This window comes from Ceratotherium simum, chromosome 18 (genome assembly GCF_057802395.1).
Source record: "Ceratotherium simum simum isolate JZ-2026a chromosome 18, ASM5780239v1, whole genome shotgun sequence".
NCBI lineage: Eukaryota > Metazoa > Chordata > Mammalia > Perissodactyla > Rhinocerotidae > Ceratotherium > Ceratotherium simum.
In genome coordinates, this window is record NC_141917.1 from 41,421,270 (window position 1) to 41,435,356 (window position 14,087).

The 14,087-nt window shown below is 40.4% G+C and overlaps 1 protein-coding gene across 1 annotated transcript; it reads left to right on the top strand.

Moving 5' to 3' along the window:
• Positions 1–9,334: 9,334 nt before the first annotated feature.
• On the top strand, positions 9,335–9,787 carry HSPB3 (heat shock protein family B (small) member 3). The gene has a single exon (XM_087443039.1). The coding sequence runs from the start codon at positions 9,335–9,337 to the stop codon at positions 9,785–9,787; it is 453 nt and encodes a 150-aa protein (XP_087299165.1).
• Positions 9,788–14,087: the final 4,300 nt, after the last annotated feature.

Below are 14,087 nucleotides of genomic sequence, written 5' to 3' on the forward strand. Positions count from 1 at the left end.
GGAGAAGAATGGAGGAACACCTTGAGAACTCCAACAAAGAGCTGGAAAATATAAGAAAGAACCAAATGGAGCTGAAAAATACAATAACTGAAATGAAAAATACACTAGAGGGAATCAACAGCAGAGTAGATGATACAGAAGAATGGATCAGCAATCTGGAAGCCAAAAGAGTGAAAATCACCCAATCAGAATAGCAAAAAGAAAAAAGAATTAAAAAAAAATGAGAATAGTTTGAGGGACCTCTGGGACAACATCAAAGGTACTAACATTCACATTATAGGTATCCCCGAAGGAGAAGAAAGAGAGAAAGGGGCAGAAAACTTATTTGAAGAAATGGCCAAAAACTTCCCTAACCTGGGGAAGAAAACAGGAATCCAGGTCCAGGAAGAACAGAGAATCCCAAACACCATGAACCCAAAGAGATCCACACTAAGACATATTATAATTAAAATGGCAGAAATTAAAGATAAAGGGACGATCTTAAAGGTAGCAGGAGAAAAACAACAAGTCACATACAAGAGAATCCCCATAAGACTGTCAGCTGATTTTTCAGCAGAAACTTAGTAGGCCAGAAGAGAGTTGCTTGATATATTTAAAGTGCCAAAAGGAAAAAACTTAAAACCAAGAACACTGTACTGGCAAGGTTATCATTCAGAATTGAAGGAGAGATAAAGAGTTTCCCAGACAAGCAAAAACTACAAGAGTTCATCACCACTAAACTGGCCTTACAAAAAATGTTATACTGTCTTCTTTAAACAGAAAAGAAAAGGCCATAACTAGAAATAAGAAAATATATGAAAGAAAAAATCTCACTGGTAAAGGCAAATATTTAGTAAAGGCAATGGATCAGCCACTTAAAAATCTAGTAGAAAAATTAAAAGACAAAAGTAGTAAAATCAACTATAACTACAATAAGTAGTTAAGGGATAAACAAAATAGAAAATGTAAAATATGACATCAAAAACCTAAAACATGGTGGGGGGGAGTAAAAATGTATTGCTTTTAGAATGCATTCAAACTTTAGTGATTATCACCTGAAAATAGACTGTTGTATATATGGGTTGATTTATATGAACCTCACAGTAACCACAAACCAAAAACCTACAATAGATACACAAAAGACAAAGAGAAAGGAAGCCAAACATAACACTAAAGAAAACCATCAAACCACAAGGGAAGAGACCAAAAGAAGAAGAAAGGACCAGAGAAGAACTACAAAATCAATCAGGAAACAATGAATAAAATGGTAATAAGTACATACCTATCAATAATTGCTTTAAATTTAAATGGACCAAATACTCCAATCAAAAGACATGTGGCAGCTGAATGGATAAAAAAACAAGACCCATCTATACACTGCCTCCAAGAGACTCATTTCAGATCTCAAGACATACATAGACTGAAAGTGAAGGGATGGGAAAAGATATTCCACTCAAATGGAAACTAAAAGAAAGCTGGGTAGCAATACTCATATCAGACAAAATAGACTTTAAAACAAAGTCTGTAAGAAAAGACAAAGAAGGACATTACATAATGATAAAGGGGTTGATCCAAGAAAAGGACATAACATTTGTAAATATTTATGTGCCCAACATAGGAGCACCTAAATATATAAAGCCAATATTAACAGACATAAAGGGAGAAATACAACAATAGTACAGGGCTTTAATACCCCACTTATATCAATGGATAGGTCATCCAGACAGAAAATCAATAAGGAAACATTGGTCTTAAATGACACACTTGTCCAGATGGACGTAATCCAAACACTACAGAATACACATTCTTTTCAAGTGCACGTGGAACATTCTCCATGATAGATCACATGTTAGACCACAAAACAAGTCTCAATAAATTTAAGAAGATGGAAGTCATATCAAGTCTCTTTTCTGACCACAACAGTATGAAACTAGAAATCAATTACAAGAAGAAAACTGGAAAAAACATGAACATGTGGAAACTAAACGACATGCTACTAAACAATCAATGAGTCAATAAAGAAATCAAAGAGGATGTCAACAGATACCTTGAGACAAATGAAGATGGAAACCCAGCATTCTAAAATCTATGGGATGCAGCAATAGCAGTTCTAAGAGGGAAGTTCATAGCAACACAGGCCTACCTCAAAAAACAAGAAAAATCTCAAATATACAATCTAACTTGACACCTAAAGGAACTATAAAAAGAAGAACAAACAAAGCCCAAAGTTAGTAGAAGGAAGAAAATAATAAAGATCAGAGTGGAAATAAATGAAATAGAGACTAAAAAAAAATGGAAAAGGTCAATGAAACTAACAGCTGGTTCTTAAAAAGATAAACAAAAGCAATAAACCATTAGCCAGACTCATCAAGAAAAAAAGAGAGCCCAAGTAAATAAAATCAGAAATGAAAGAGGAGAAGTTACAACAGACACCACAGAAATAAAAAGGATCACAAGAGACTACTGTGAACAATTATATGCCAACAAATTGGAAAACCTAGAAGAAACTGATAAATTCCTAGACACACACAAAACCTGCCAAGACTGAATTAATAGAGAAATAGAGAATCTGAATAGACTGATTACAAGTAATGAAATTGAATCAGTAATTTAAAAACTCTTAAAAAACAAAAGTCCAGGACCAGACAGCTTCACGGGTAAATTCTACCAAACAATTAAAAAATGGTTAATACCTATCCTTCTCAATTTATTCCAAAAAATTACAGAAAGGAACACTTCCAAACTTATTTGACGAGGCCAGCATTACCCTGATAACAAAACCAGACAAAGACACCACAAAGAAAGAAAATTACAGGCTGATATTCATGATGAACATAGACGCAAAAATCCTCAACAAAATATTAGCAAACCAAATTCAACAATACATAAAAGGATCATACACCATGATCAAGTGGGATTTATGCCAGGGATGCAAGGATGGTTCAATATCTGCAAATCAATCAACATGATACACCACATTAACACAATGAAGGATAAAAATCACATGATCATTTCAATAGATGCAGAGAAAGCATTTAACAAAATTCAGCATCAATTTATGATATAAATATGAGTCTATACTCAACAAAGTGGGTATAGAAGGAACATACCTCAACATAATAAAGGCCATATATGACAAACTCACAGCTAACATCATACACGATGGTGAAAAGCTGAAAGCTTTTCCTCTAAGATCAGGAACAAGACAGGGATGCCCACTCTCATCACTTTTATTCAACATAATTTTGGAAGTCTGATCCATAGCAATTAGACAAGAAACAGAAATAAAAAGCATCCAAATAGAAAAGGAAGAAGTAAAACTGTCACTATTTGCAGATGACATGACACTATATATAGAAAACCCTAAAGACTCCACCAAAAAACTCTTAGAACTAATAAATGAATCAGTAAAGTTGCAGGATACAAAATTAATATACAGAAATAGGTTGCATTTCTACACACTTACAATGCACAATCAGAAAGAGAAATTAAGAAAACTATCCCATTTACAATTGCATCAAAAAAAATAAAATACCTAGGAATAAATTTAACCAAGGAGGTGAAAGACCTGTATTCTGAAAACTATAAGACAGTGATGAAAGAGAAGACAACACAAATAAATGGAAAGATATGTCATGCTCATGGATTGAAAGAATTAATATTGTTAAAATGTCCATACTACCCAAAGCAATCTACAGATTCAAAACAATCCCCATCAAAATATCAATGAGATTTTTCACAGAATTAGAACAAAAAATCCTAAAATTTGTATGGAACCACAAAAGACCCTAAATACTCAAAGCAATTTTGAGAAAGAACAAAGCTGGAGGTATCATGCTCCCTGATTTCAAACTATACTACAAAACTATAGTAATCAAAACAGTATGATACTGGCACAAAAACAAATGCATGGATCAGTGGAATAGAATAGAGAGCCCAGAAATAAACCCATGCTTATATGGTCAATTAATCTATGACAAAGAGGCAAGAAAATACAATGGGGAAAAGACAGTCTCTTCAATAAATGGTTTTGGGAAAACTGGACAGCCACATGCAAAAGAATGAAACTGAACCACTTTTGTACACCATACACAAAAATAAACTCAAAATGGATTAAAGGCTGGGATGTAAAACCTGAAACCTTTAAACTCGTAGGAGAAAATATAGGCAGTTAGCTCTTTGATATCAGTCTTAGCAATGTTTTTTTAGAATGTGTTTTTAGACAGTCTCCTCAGGCAAGGGCAACAGAACCAAAAATAAACAAATGGGATTACATTAAACTAAAAAAACTTTTGCACAGTGAAGGAAACCATCAACAAAACAAAAAGGCAACCTACTGAATGCGAGAAGATATTTGCAAATCACACATCTGATAAGGGGTTAATAACCAAATATATCAAGAACTTACACAACTTACTATAAAAAAAACCCAATTAAAAAATAGGCAAAGACTTGAATAGACATTTTTCCAAAGAAGACACACAGATGGCCAACAGGCGCATGAAAAGATGCTCAACGTCACTAATTATCAGAGAAATGCAGATCAAAACCACAATAAGATACCACCCCACACCTGTCACAATGGCTATTATCGAAAAGACAAAAAATAACAAGTGTTGGTGAGGGTGTGGAGAAAAGAGAACTCTTGTATACCGTTGGTGAGAATGTAAATTGGTGCAACTGCATGGAAAACGGTGTGAAAATTCCTCAAAAAATTAAAATAAACCTGCTATAGATCCAACAATTCCACTTCTGGGTATTTATCTGAAGAAAACAAAAACATTAATTTGAAAAGATATAGGCACCTGTATGTTCACTGCAGCATTATTTACAATAGCCAAGATATGGAAGCAACCTAAGTGCCCATCAGTAGATGAATGGATAAAGAACACGTGGTATGTATGTATAATGGAATATTACTCAGCCGTAAAAAGAATGAAATCTTGCCATTTGCAACAACATGGATGGACATAGAGTGTGTTATACTAAGTGAAATAAGTCACACAGATAAAGACAAATACCGTATGATTTCGTTACATGTGGAATCTAAAAAACAAAACAAATGAACAAACAAAACTAAACAGAAACAGACTCATAGATACAACAAACTAACTAGTGGATACCAGATGAGGGAGGGGTGGGGGTGTGGGTGAAATAGGTGAAAGAGATTAGGGGGTACAAACTTCCAGTTATGAAATGAGTAAGTCATGGGGATGTAATGTACAGTCTAGGGAATATAGTCAATAATATTGTAATAACTTCGTATGGTGACAGATGGTAACTAGACTTATTATGGTCCATGGCATTTTGTAATGTATATAAATATCGAATCACTATGATTTACACCTGAAACTAATAGGATATTGTATGTTAATTATTCTTCAATAATAATAAAAAAAAGATGGGCCATTCTTGACTTAGGCTGATGGAGAGGAGCCCACAGATAGTGAGAACATCCACAAAGGGATCACTGGTTGGACAAAAGCCCAGAGGAGGAGGGAGGGGACAAGGGGATCACGAGCAGAGGTGAAGGGAGACTTCTCTCCCTCTGAGATGTCTGGTTGTGAAAGCAGAAGGCCTCAAGGGAAGTCACCTCATCTGGGAGAGTGAGACCTGGGACACCAGGGAAGGGCTGAGGAGAGGAAGAAGTTTGCAATCTCCACGTTGGAGAAACAGGAGAAGCTGACCGAAGTACACAGAAGCATGGCCAAGTGGCATCGAGGGCCAGCTGAAATAAAAAGCACAAAATTTGTAGCAGTTTGATTTTTTTCCCTTCAACAAATACCTAGCACATCTGTCACTTTCCAGGTGCTCTTAGCTGCTGGGGACACAGCAGTGAACCCTACAGTTTTGACCTCAAAGCGCCATTGTTTGCCTTCCCCAAACGGAATACAAATCTGTAAGTAAGAGTTTTAGATGCGGGTGATGGCGATGAAGATAAAATAGGATACTGTGATGGAGTGACAGGAGGACTCTCTGGATGGTCAGGAAAGACCTGCCTGAAGAGATGACATGTCACCGGAAGCCTGAACGGTAAGAGGAGGTGATCTTGAGGCATTCTGAGAGTGGAGCTTTCAAAGCAAAAGAGACTCCAAGTGCAAAGGACCTGAGGAAGAAACAGTCTTGGAGCATTCAAGGACAGACAGGACGCCATTGTGGATGAATCACACGATCAAGGGAGAGAGGGAGGGAGAAGGTTAGCAGGGGCCAGTAATAGGTTCTTGAAGGCCAAGATAAGGGTTTTGTATTTCATTCTGGTTACAACTAGAATCTTCTGATTGGGATTTTATTTTTTTTAATGAGGAAGATAAGCCCTGAGCTAACATCCGATGCCAATCCTCCTCTTTTTGCTGAGGAAGACTGGCCCTGGGCTAACATCTGTGCCCATCTTCGTCTACTTTATATGGGACGCCACCACAGCATGGCTTGACAAGAGGTGCGTTGGTGCGCTATTGGGGCCTGCCGAGGCAGTGGAGCGCGTGCACTTAACCGCTGCGCAACCGGGCTGGCCCCCTGATTGGGATTTTTAAAGCAAGGGAGTGACATAATCTATACTACATTCTAGAACAGCTGCTCTGGTTACAATGTGGAGATGGGCAGTAGGGAAAGAGCAGGGGCAGGGAGATCAGTTCGGAAGCCTGGTAGATTCTCCAAAGGGACAAAGGGTCAAGGTAGTCAAGGAGGATTGGCAGTTCTGGTGTAGGATTAGGGTTAAAGGGCAGTTTTGGAAAAACTGTAGAAGTCTCGAGTGTTGCGTCAGAAATGTGGATGCTCATTTCTAACCTCAACAAACACAATCACATGCCAAAGCGTCACTCACAACTAGGCCTCCTTTCCTAGTGTGGAGGTCCCTGGGTGCGAGAAACTACAGGATTCATTGGATACGTTTTTCTCTGCCCACCCTAGCAGCATCTTTCCAGTGTTTTTTGAATAGAGTTTATTTTTTAGAGCTGTTTTACTTTTTAATTTTAGTTCTTTAAATAAACTTTATTGGGCCGTCCCCGTGGCTTAGTGGTTAAGTGCATGTGCTCCGCTACTGGCAGCCCGGGTTCGGATCCCGGGCGCACACCGACGCACGACTTCTCTGGCCATGCTGAGGCTGCGTCCCACACACAGCAACTAGAAGGATATGCAACTATGACATACAACTATCTACTGGGGCTTTGGGGGAAAAAACAGGAGGAGGATTGGCAATAGATGTTAGCTCAGAGCCAGTCTTCCTCAGCAAAAAGAGGAGGATTAGCACAGATGTTAGCTCAGGGCTGATCTTCCTCACACAAAAAAAATAAAAATAAAAATAAATAAATAAACTTTATTTTTTAGAGCAGGGCTTGCATGGAGGGAGGGATGAATGGGTGAAGCACAGAGGATTTTTAGGGCAGTGAAACTACTCTGTGTGGTACTATAGCGGTGGATACACATCATTATATATTTGTCCAAATCCATAGATTTGGATAGAATCTACACAGACTCTACAACACCAGGAGTGAACCCCCCAACATAAACTATGGCCTCTGGGTGATCATGATGTGTCAACGTAGGCTCATCAGCTGTAACAAATGTACCACTCTGGTGTGGGATGTTAATAACAGGGGAGGCTCTCCATGTGTGGGGACACGGAGTATATGGGAAATCTCTGTACCTTCCTCTCAATTTTGCTGTGACTTTTTCTAGCATTTTAAAGCCAAATCCTTAATATCCTATCTAATTCCTGCCAGCACCAGCAGTGAGCTCTGTTCTTGACTTACCACTCAGAGCAGCACCAGTGACCATATCTCTCAACATTTTATGAGCCAGGGGACATTAACATATCTGAAAGTCTACATTTTTCCCTTGAGGGCCACCAACCTGTAAAGTTCAGGTCAAAAGCTGAGTGTGAACAGCATTATTAGGGCATATTCTTAACTGTATACCAAAATATCCACAGGGGTTTCTAGAGTAATAAAAAGGAGCTAAAGGAGATAATTCCCTTCTGTTTTCTGATTTAAAAAAATTTTATAGGCATTTTCTTTCATTCTAAGAAAATGGATATGTTATTAAAGTAAAAGTATTCCTGTTCTAGAAAATTCCTATTCCTCTCACCTCCGTAGAGAGGAAGTTTTTTATATTTTAACCCTTCTTGTGTGTATTTGCATTATATACACGTCGGAGAAATAAAAGGCACAAATGTGTTTATATTGAAAAGCAAGTCTCCCTCCAGCCCCTGCCCTTCCATCACCCCATTACCCACCCAGGAGGCAACCACTGTTCCCAGCAACAGATCTTTCAGAGAGATTCTATCTATATAAGCAAATACCTACTTATAAAAAAAGTGAAAATAGTAGCATATTATATGCTGTTCTGAACTTCTCTTTTTTACTTAAGTCTTGGAGACCCTTTTATAGCAGTGGATAAAGAGTTGCCTCATTATTTTTCAATGGAACTTTAGTATAAAGGGTGTTATAGTTGAGACATTATATGTAATTTATCTTTGCCAATTCAATAGCAGAGCTGCAACTAGATTTGACTAGTTGAATGGAAAATCCTTAGTTTTCTGGGCTTTAATACTGAATAGTTCAAAGCTTTTTTCTCTCCACTGAGGCTCTATTCTCATTACTAAGATTCCCCATTCTGTGTCCCTGCAACCCCCATCTGAGGTTTGACATTTCTCTAGCCTAGCCATCTGATTTCACTTTTGATGAGTCAAATGTAATAAACCCAGATGATGTGGCTCAGATGTCTCTTAAGGACAAAAAGATTAAAAGAGGAAATAAAAGAAAATATATAGGACAGAGGGCTGAGGGTTTGTTGAATGTTTGAGATTTGAATGTGTGTGTGTTTATCTTAATTCCTCATCAGTTTCAGCTAGATTCATCTCTCCCGGCTTTGCACTTGGAGACTAGGACACACAGTCTTAGCTCTTATTATAAGATGAGTGCACATCTCTGGACTGTTCTAAGAAGCCATAGTCCCTTAAATCATTGTAGCTCACAAGGACAGTGCACTCACTCAGATATTTTTAAAATACTGTTTCTGATTCTCTCTTTTTCTCGTGAGGTAAGCAAGGCAGACACATGTGCCAAGGATAACTGAGAATGTAAGGGCAGCCCTTGATTCTGCAGCTTGAACCGGCTGTGTGCTAAATGCAACTCCCAAACATGCCCTATAAATAGCCGTTCATTGTCAGCCTGTGTGAAAAGACAAGAGTGAGTGTGTGGTGCTATGATTCAGGCCTAATTAAGCGGTTGCGTCTGCGCAGGACTATAAGCGACTAGCTGCTCCGATTTATAATCTAGTCAGGAGACAACTGCGAGGGTTCGCCGCCGACTGGACGTAGACTGAAGGGGAGCTGTTCCATGCTGTTTCTGCCGCCACGATGGCAAAAATCATTCTGAGGCACCTCATAGAGACTCCAGTGCGTTACGAGGAGGAGTTTGAAGCTCGCGGTTTGGAAGACTGCAGGCTGGATCATGCTTTATATGCGCTGCCCGGGCCAACCACCGTGGACCTGGGAAAAGCCAGGGCGGCCCAGGCTCCTGCAGTGGACTCAGCGGCAGAGAGGCCGCCCCAAGCAGGCAAATCCCGCTTCCAGATCCTGCTGGACGTGGTCCAGTTCCTCCCCGAAGATATCATCATTCAGACCTTTGAAGGCTGGCTGCTGATTAAGGCTCAGCATGGAAGCAGAATGGACGAGCATGGTTTCATCTCAAGAAGCTTCACTCGGCAGTACAAACTGCCAGATGGCGTTGAAACCAAAGATTTGTCCGCGATCCTCTGTCACGATGGGATTCTGGTGGTGGAAGTAAAGGATCCAGTTGAGACTCAGTGAAATCTTATTGGTTCCTGTTCACAGCACACGAGGAAGATTACAGTTCAGCCAATGAATGGTACCACGGGCATGTTTGTATTACCCCCGTTTGAAATGATTTTTATGAACATTAAAAATATAGACATAGTTCCTGGTATGTTGAGGCTGTCTTTGTTATTCTTACTCAGAAAGGAAAATTGTTAAATATGTTCCTACAGCTCACTGTGATGCTAGTCTGACATCTGAAACATTGACAATTTGGGAGACTAGTTTGATACTAGAGAGAACTCAGAATGATTTTTCATTATTCCAACAATGCCAGAGAAGCTGCATTTGTAATAACTGTGGCAAAAAAGCCATACTAATTTAAGGAATTCTCATCCATTTTATGACAACTTTTTATATTGCTAAAAAGAGTTGTGATCCCCTCCCCTTGATAAACTTTTCAGTGTATTTTAATTACAGTGGAGCTTTGTAAATATAGAGTCTGCAGGTTAAAATACAGTACTTGGAAACCGGGTCTGAAATATATTTATGATTCACTACAGTTGTTACTGCCTTAAACTTACGTTGGAATTTGCAGATATAAATCTTATTTTTTAAAAGTTCCAAATATGTACCTCATTCTTTTTTTGTTGTTGGTTTTTAGCTAAACTGAATGTTATCCGCAGTGTTTTTTAAAAAGCAATATCTTTTCTGTGGATACTCATGAAATAGTAATAAGATATGTATTATTCATACTCATAAGTTAATATTAAGTTTAGGAAACCACTTTAAAAAGTACAATTACTGAATTCAAAGAGTTTTAATCTATGCTCTTTAGATGCTACTTCGAATTTTAGATTTCAGAAGATGGCAAAATGTAATGCAGCTGCTCTCGCTGCCTAATCCTTAGCTTTAAATAGCCTGGCAGCAGTGGACGTTCGGAGGCCTGAGCTCACACAGGCATCTGAGTTGATACAGCACGTGGGCTGAGGGCTGCTTTTATTCTCTCTGATTGCTGCTTCCGCACAAGGGAATGGCTGAGACATTGGTGGAGCCCAGGGATTTGCTATAGGAACATTGCCTTCAACAGCTGGTCTGTGACATTCCAAAGATTTGCTATCTCATTCTGTATATACTAACTCTTTCTCTGGGGGAAGTAGCTCCTTGAACTCTGCACCCCATGTGAGCCTGAGGACAGCGCTATGAATAGCAGAGGAACGCAGGGTGTGGAAAGCACCAGGGCAGACGAAGACGGCTGACAATACCACTCTGCTCCTCTGTGGCGCTGTATTCGTAGTTCAAATGCAAACAGGAGAGACGTAAGCAATAGAAAAGTAAATCGAACAGTTCTAAAAGTAGTTTTGAAAACAAATGTAATCTGAAAGAGATGGTTGTTTAGTCTAATTAAATTGAAAGGATTTTGAAGCTATAGATTTATATGAGGTTTTTGCCTGTACACTGAGTGTAAGTTGTCCAACTCTAGGGTAAGAAATTTTGTTTGACAAAGTGAATATCACAGACCGGCTTTGCTTCATAACAAAATTAGTAGTAATCAATGGGATTATATCTACTAATATAATTAGAACTGGGATACCATTTGTCCCACGTTATTCTTTCCCATTGATTGGCAGAATAGTGTGAAAACAAACTAGTGCTTTGAGAAACAAACAAAAAACCCCTCTCATTTGGCCTTGATCTTACTCTGGATGAGATCCTACTTCTGAGAAAATTCAGCAAGTGAAATTCATGGGGCCGGCCCAGTGGTGAAGTGGTTAAGTTTGTGCACTCCACTTTGGCAGCCTGGGGTTTGCGGGTTCAGATGCTGGGCGAAGACCAAGCCGTGCTCTTCAAGCCATGCTGTGGCGGCGTCCTATATACAAAATAGAGGAAGGTTGGCACAGATGTTAGCTGACGGCCAATCTTCCTCACCAAAAAAAAAAAAAAAAAAGGAAGTGAAATTCTTACCACAAGGAGCCACTGATAGGAAATAGTTCCTTTAAAAATGAAAATTAGGGGCTGGCCAGGTGGCACAAGCGGTTAAGTGTGCATGCTCCGCGTGGCAGCCCAGGGTTCACAAGTTCAGATCCCAGGTGTGCACCGATGCACTGCTTGTCAAGCCGTGCTGTGGTGGCGTCCCACATAAAGTAGAGGAAGATAGGCATGGATGTTAGCTCAGGGCCAATCTTCCTCAGCAGGAAAAAAAAAAAAGAGGAGGCTTGGCATCAGATGTTAGCTCAGAGCTGATCTTCCTCAAAAAAAAAAAATAAACACATCCAATTAGCATTTATTTTTCTAAGATAAATTTTAAAGTAATTGCAGCCATTTTTTGATTTGGAAAATATACCAAACACTATAAAAAAGAAAAACCATTTATTATTCCTCTACTACCGTGAGGTAGCTACTTTAAATTTCTAGTTCAGTCTTCTCATACATAAGTACATGCATCACTTTTCACAAAATTACGATTATATTTGCATGGAGTTTGAGATCCCCGTCGTACTGGTTATTGTCCGTTGCCCTCCCCGCCTCCCGCCAACCCAGACCTCTGCCTGCTCAGCTCCACCCTGAGCCGCAGCAGGCTGACCCCATGGGTCTTGTCATTCTGGTTTCCAATTGAGTTCAGCCAACGGGAGGCGCCGACTGCAGATTAGAGACTGGAGAGAGAAGACTGGTGGGCAGGAACGGAGAAAGGTCAGGGCGTTTCCTTCCCACTGCCAACCTGCTGCAGACGAAGCTCTGGCAAGCCTGGGCGCCTCCGTGACTGGCGCTCTGGAGGATGGCCGCTCCTCCAGGACTCGCACTGGGACTGGGCTCCGGCTTCGTGACGCTGTTTCTTCCTCTTGTTCTGCCAGCAGTTGGGGTGGTGACGTTTCCTGCCCTTTCTTGTCGCAGGTGCCTCACCATCCCCTATTGATTCCCTTTACTTTGCCTGCTCTCCCAGAAATGATCCCTTTATTAAAGTCCCCTTCAGGTGATGGAATTCTGTTTCCTGCCAGAACCCCGATTGCTTGACTTCTTAAGTGATTTAAAAAAAAAAAAAAAAATGCATCATTTGCTTTTGCTGCCAAACATTAACTGATTTATAATGGCCAAGCACCATTCCAACACAGATAAACTGGATTGTAATTGAACCATTCCTTTTCACTATCGATCCCAAAAGGAGGCAGATGGCACTCTCAAATTGGAATAATTCAAATTGGAATAATTTGTTTATAAAGAGATTAATTACAAAGGAGTGGGCAGGGCGAAGAGGAGCTGCAAGGGATAGCGAGTGACCTGAGGGTAGTAGTGTGGAGCTGTTATGTCCCCTAGGCCTTAGGGGATGGGAGGAGGAAGCAGGCCTCAGAAATCAGAAAGAAAATCAGATAGAGGAGACCACCAGCTGTGACTTTCATTTGAGGCACACAGTCAGCCCAAGGTGACCTCATAGGCGCCAGGAGAATAAATACTTTCTCCCTCTAATCTCCTACCAGGGCACCCCATTGGCTGGACCTAACTGGTGCCCGGAGGGCGTGGGCGCCCTGTTGATATAGGTCAACAGCCTCCCAGGGCAGAGGACAGGGTGGAGACAAGTGGAGAGTGACTCCTGGGGGCAAGGGGAAATATCCAGCATTCCAGGAAAATAAGACTGTTGTCAGCCCTCTCAGAAAACCTTCCTACAAAATACAGCCTGAGATAAGGATTGAAGGGCCAACACAATATGGGAAGTGCAAGCCCAGGATGGTAAAGGTGAGGAAATAGGGGAAACAGAATGATGTGACGTGTTACCATGCCAGCCATCGCTTCACAAGGAGCTGTGAAGAGACTCAGCTGCCTTTTGGCAGCGACATTGACTTAGCACCTGGGACTTCTCCAGAAGATCTTCAGGAAGAAATCAAATCTTACAGCAATCCACAGGGAAGACAGAAGAGGGAATTTGTCTTCCCTTGCGACCAATGTCCCATTTCCCATCAGTCAAGTTTCAGCTAATAGAGAATAGACTGTCCTGTACTTCTGGGTTGTATTGTCCAATCCTTTAGTGGCTGCTCAGAAAACCACACCCATGCCCCACGGTGTGACATTTCATCTACACTGGGAGCAGAAGGGCGACTTGGCACGGTTAGGTCTCACTCAGCTTGAGTAGTGCAGGCTCGGGTCTTCAACCTGGACTCCAGCCACCTTAGGAGATTTGGCAAATGCCCTGGCCAAGGTGGCAGCAGTGTGGTCTGGGAGGCAGGCGATTCCTTCAGAAAAAAGAAGGCAGGCAAGAGGATACACGGAGTTTGTATCCAACACAACCTTGAATCCGGGACTGCAGGAAGGGGGTGCTGGGAAAATCCCACAGTCTGACAGCATC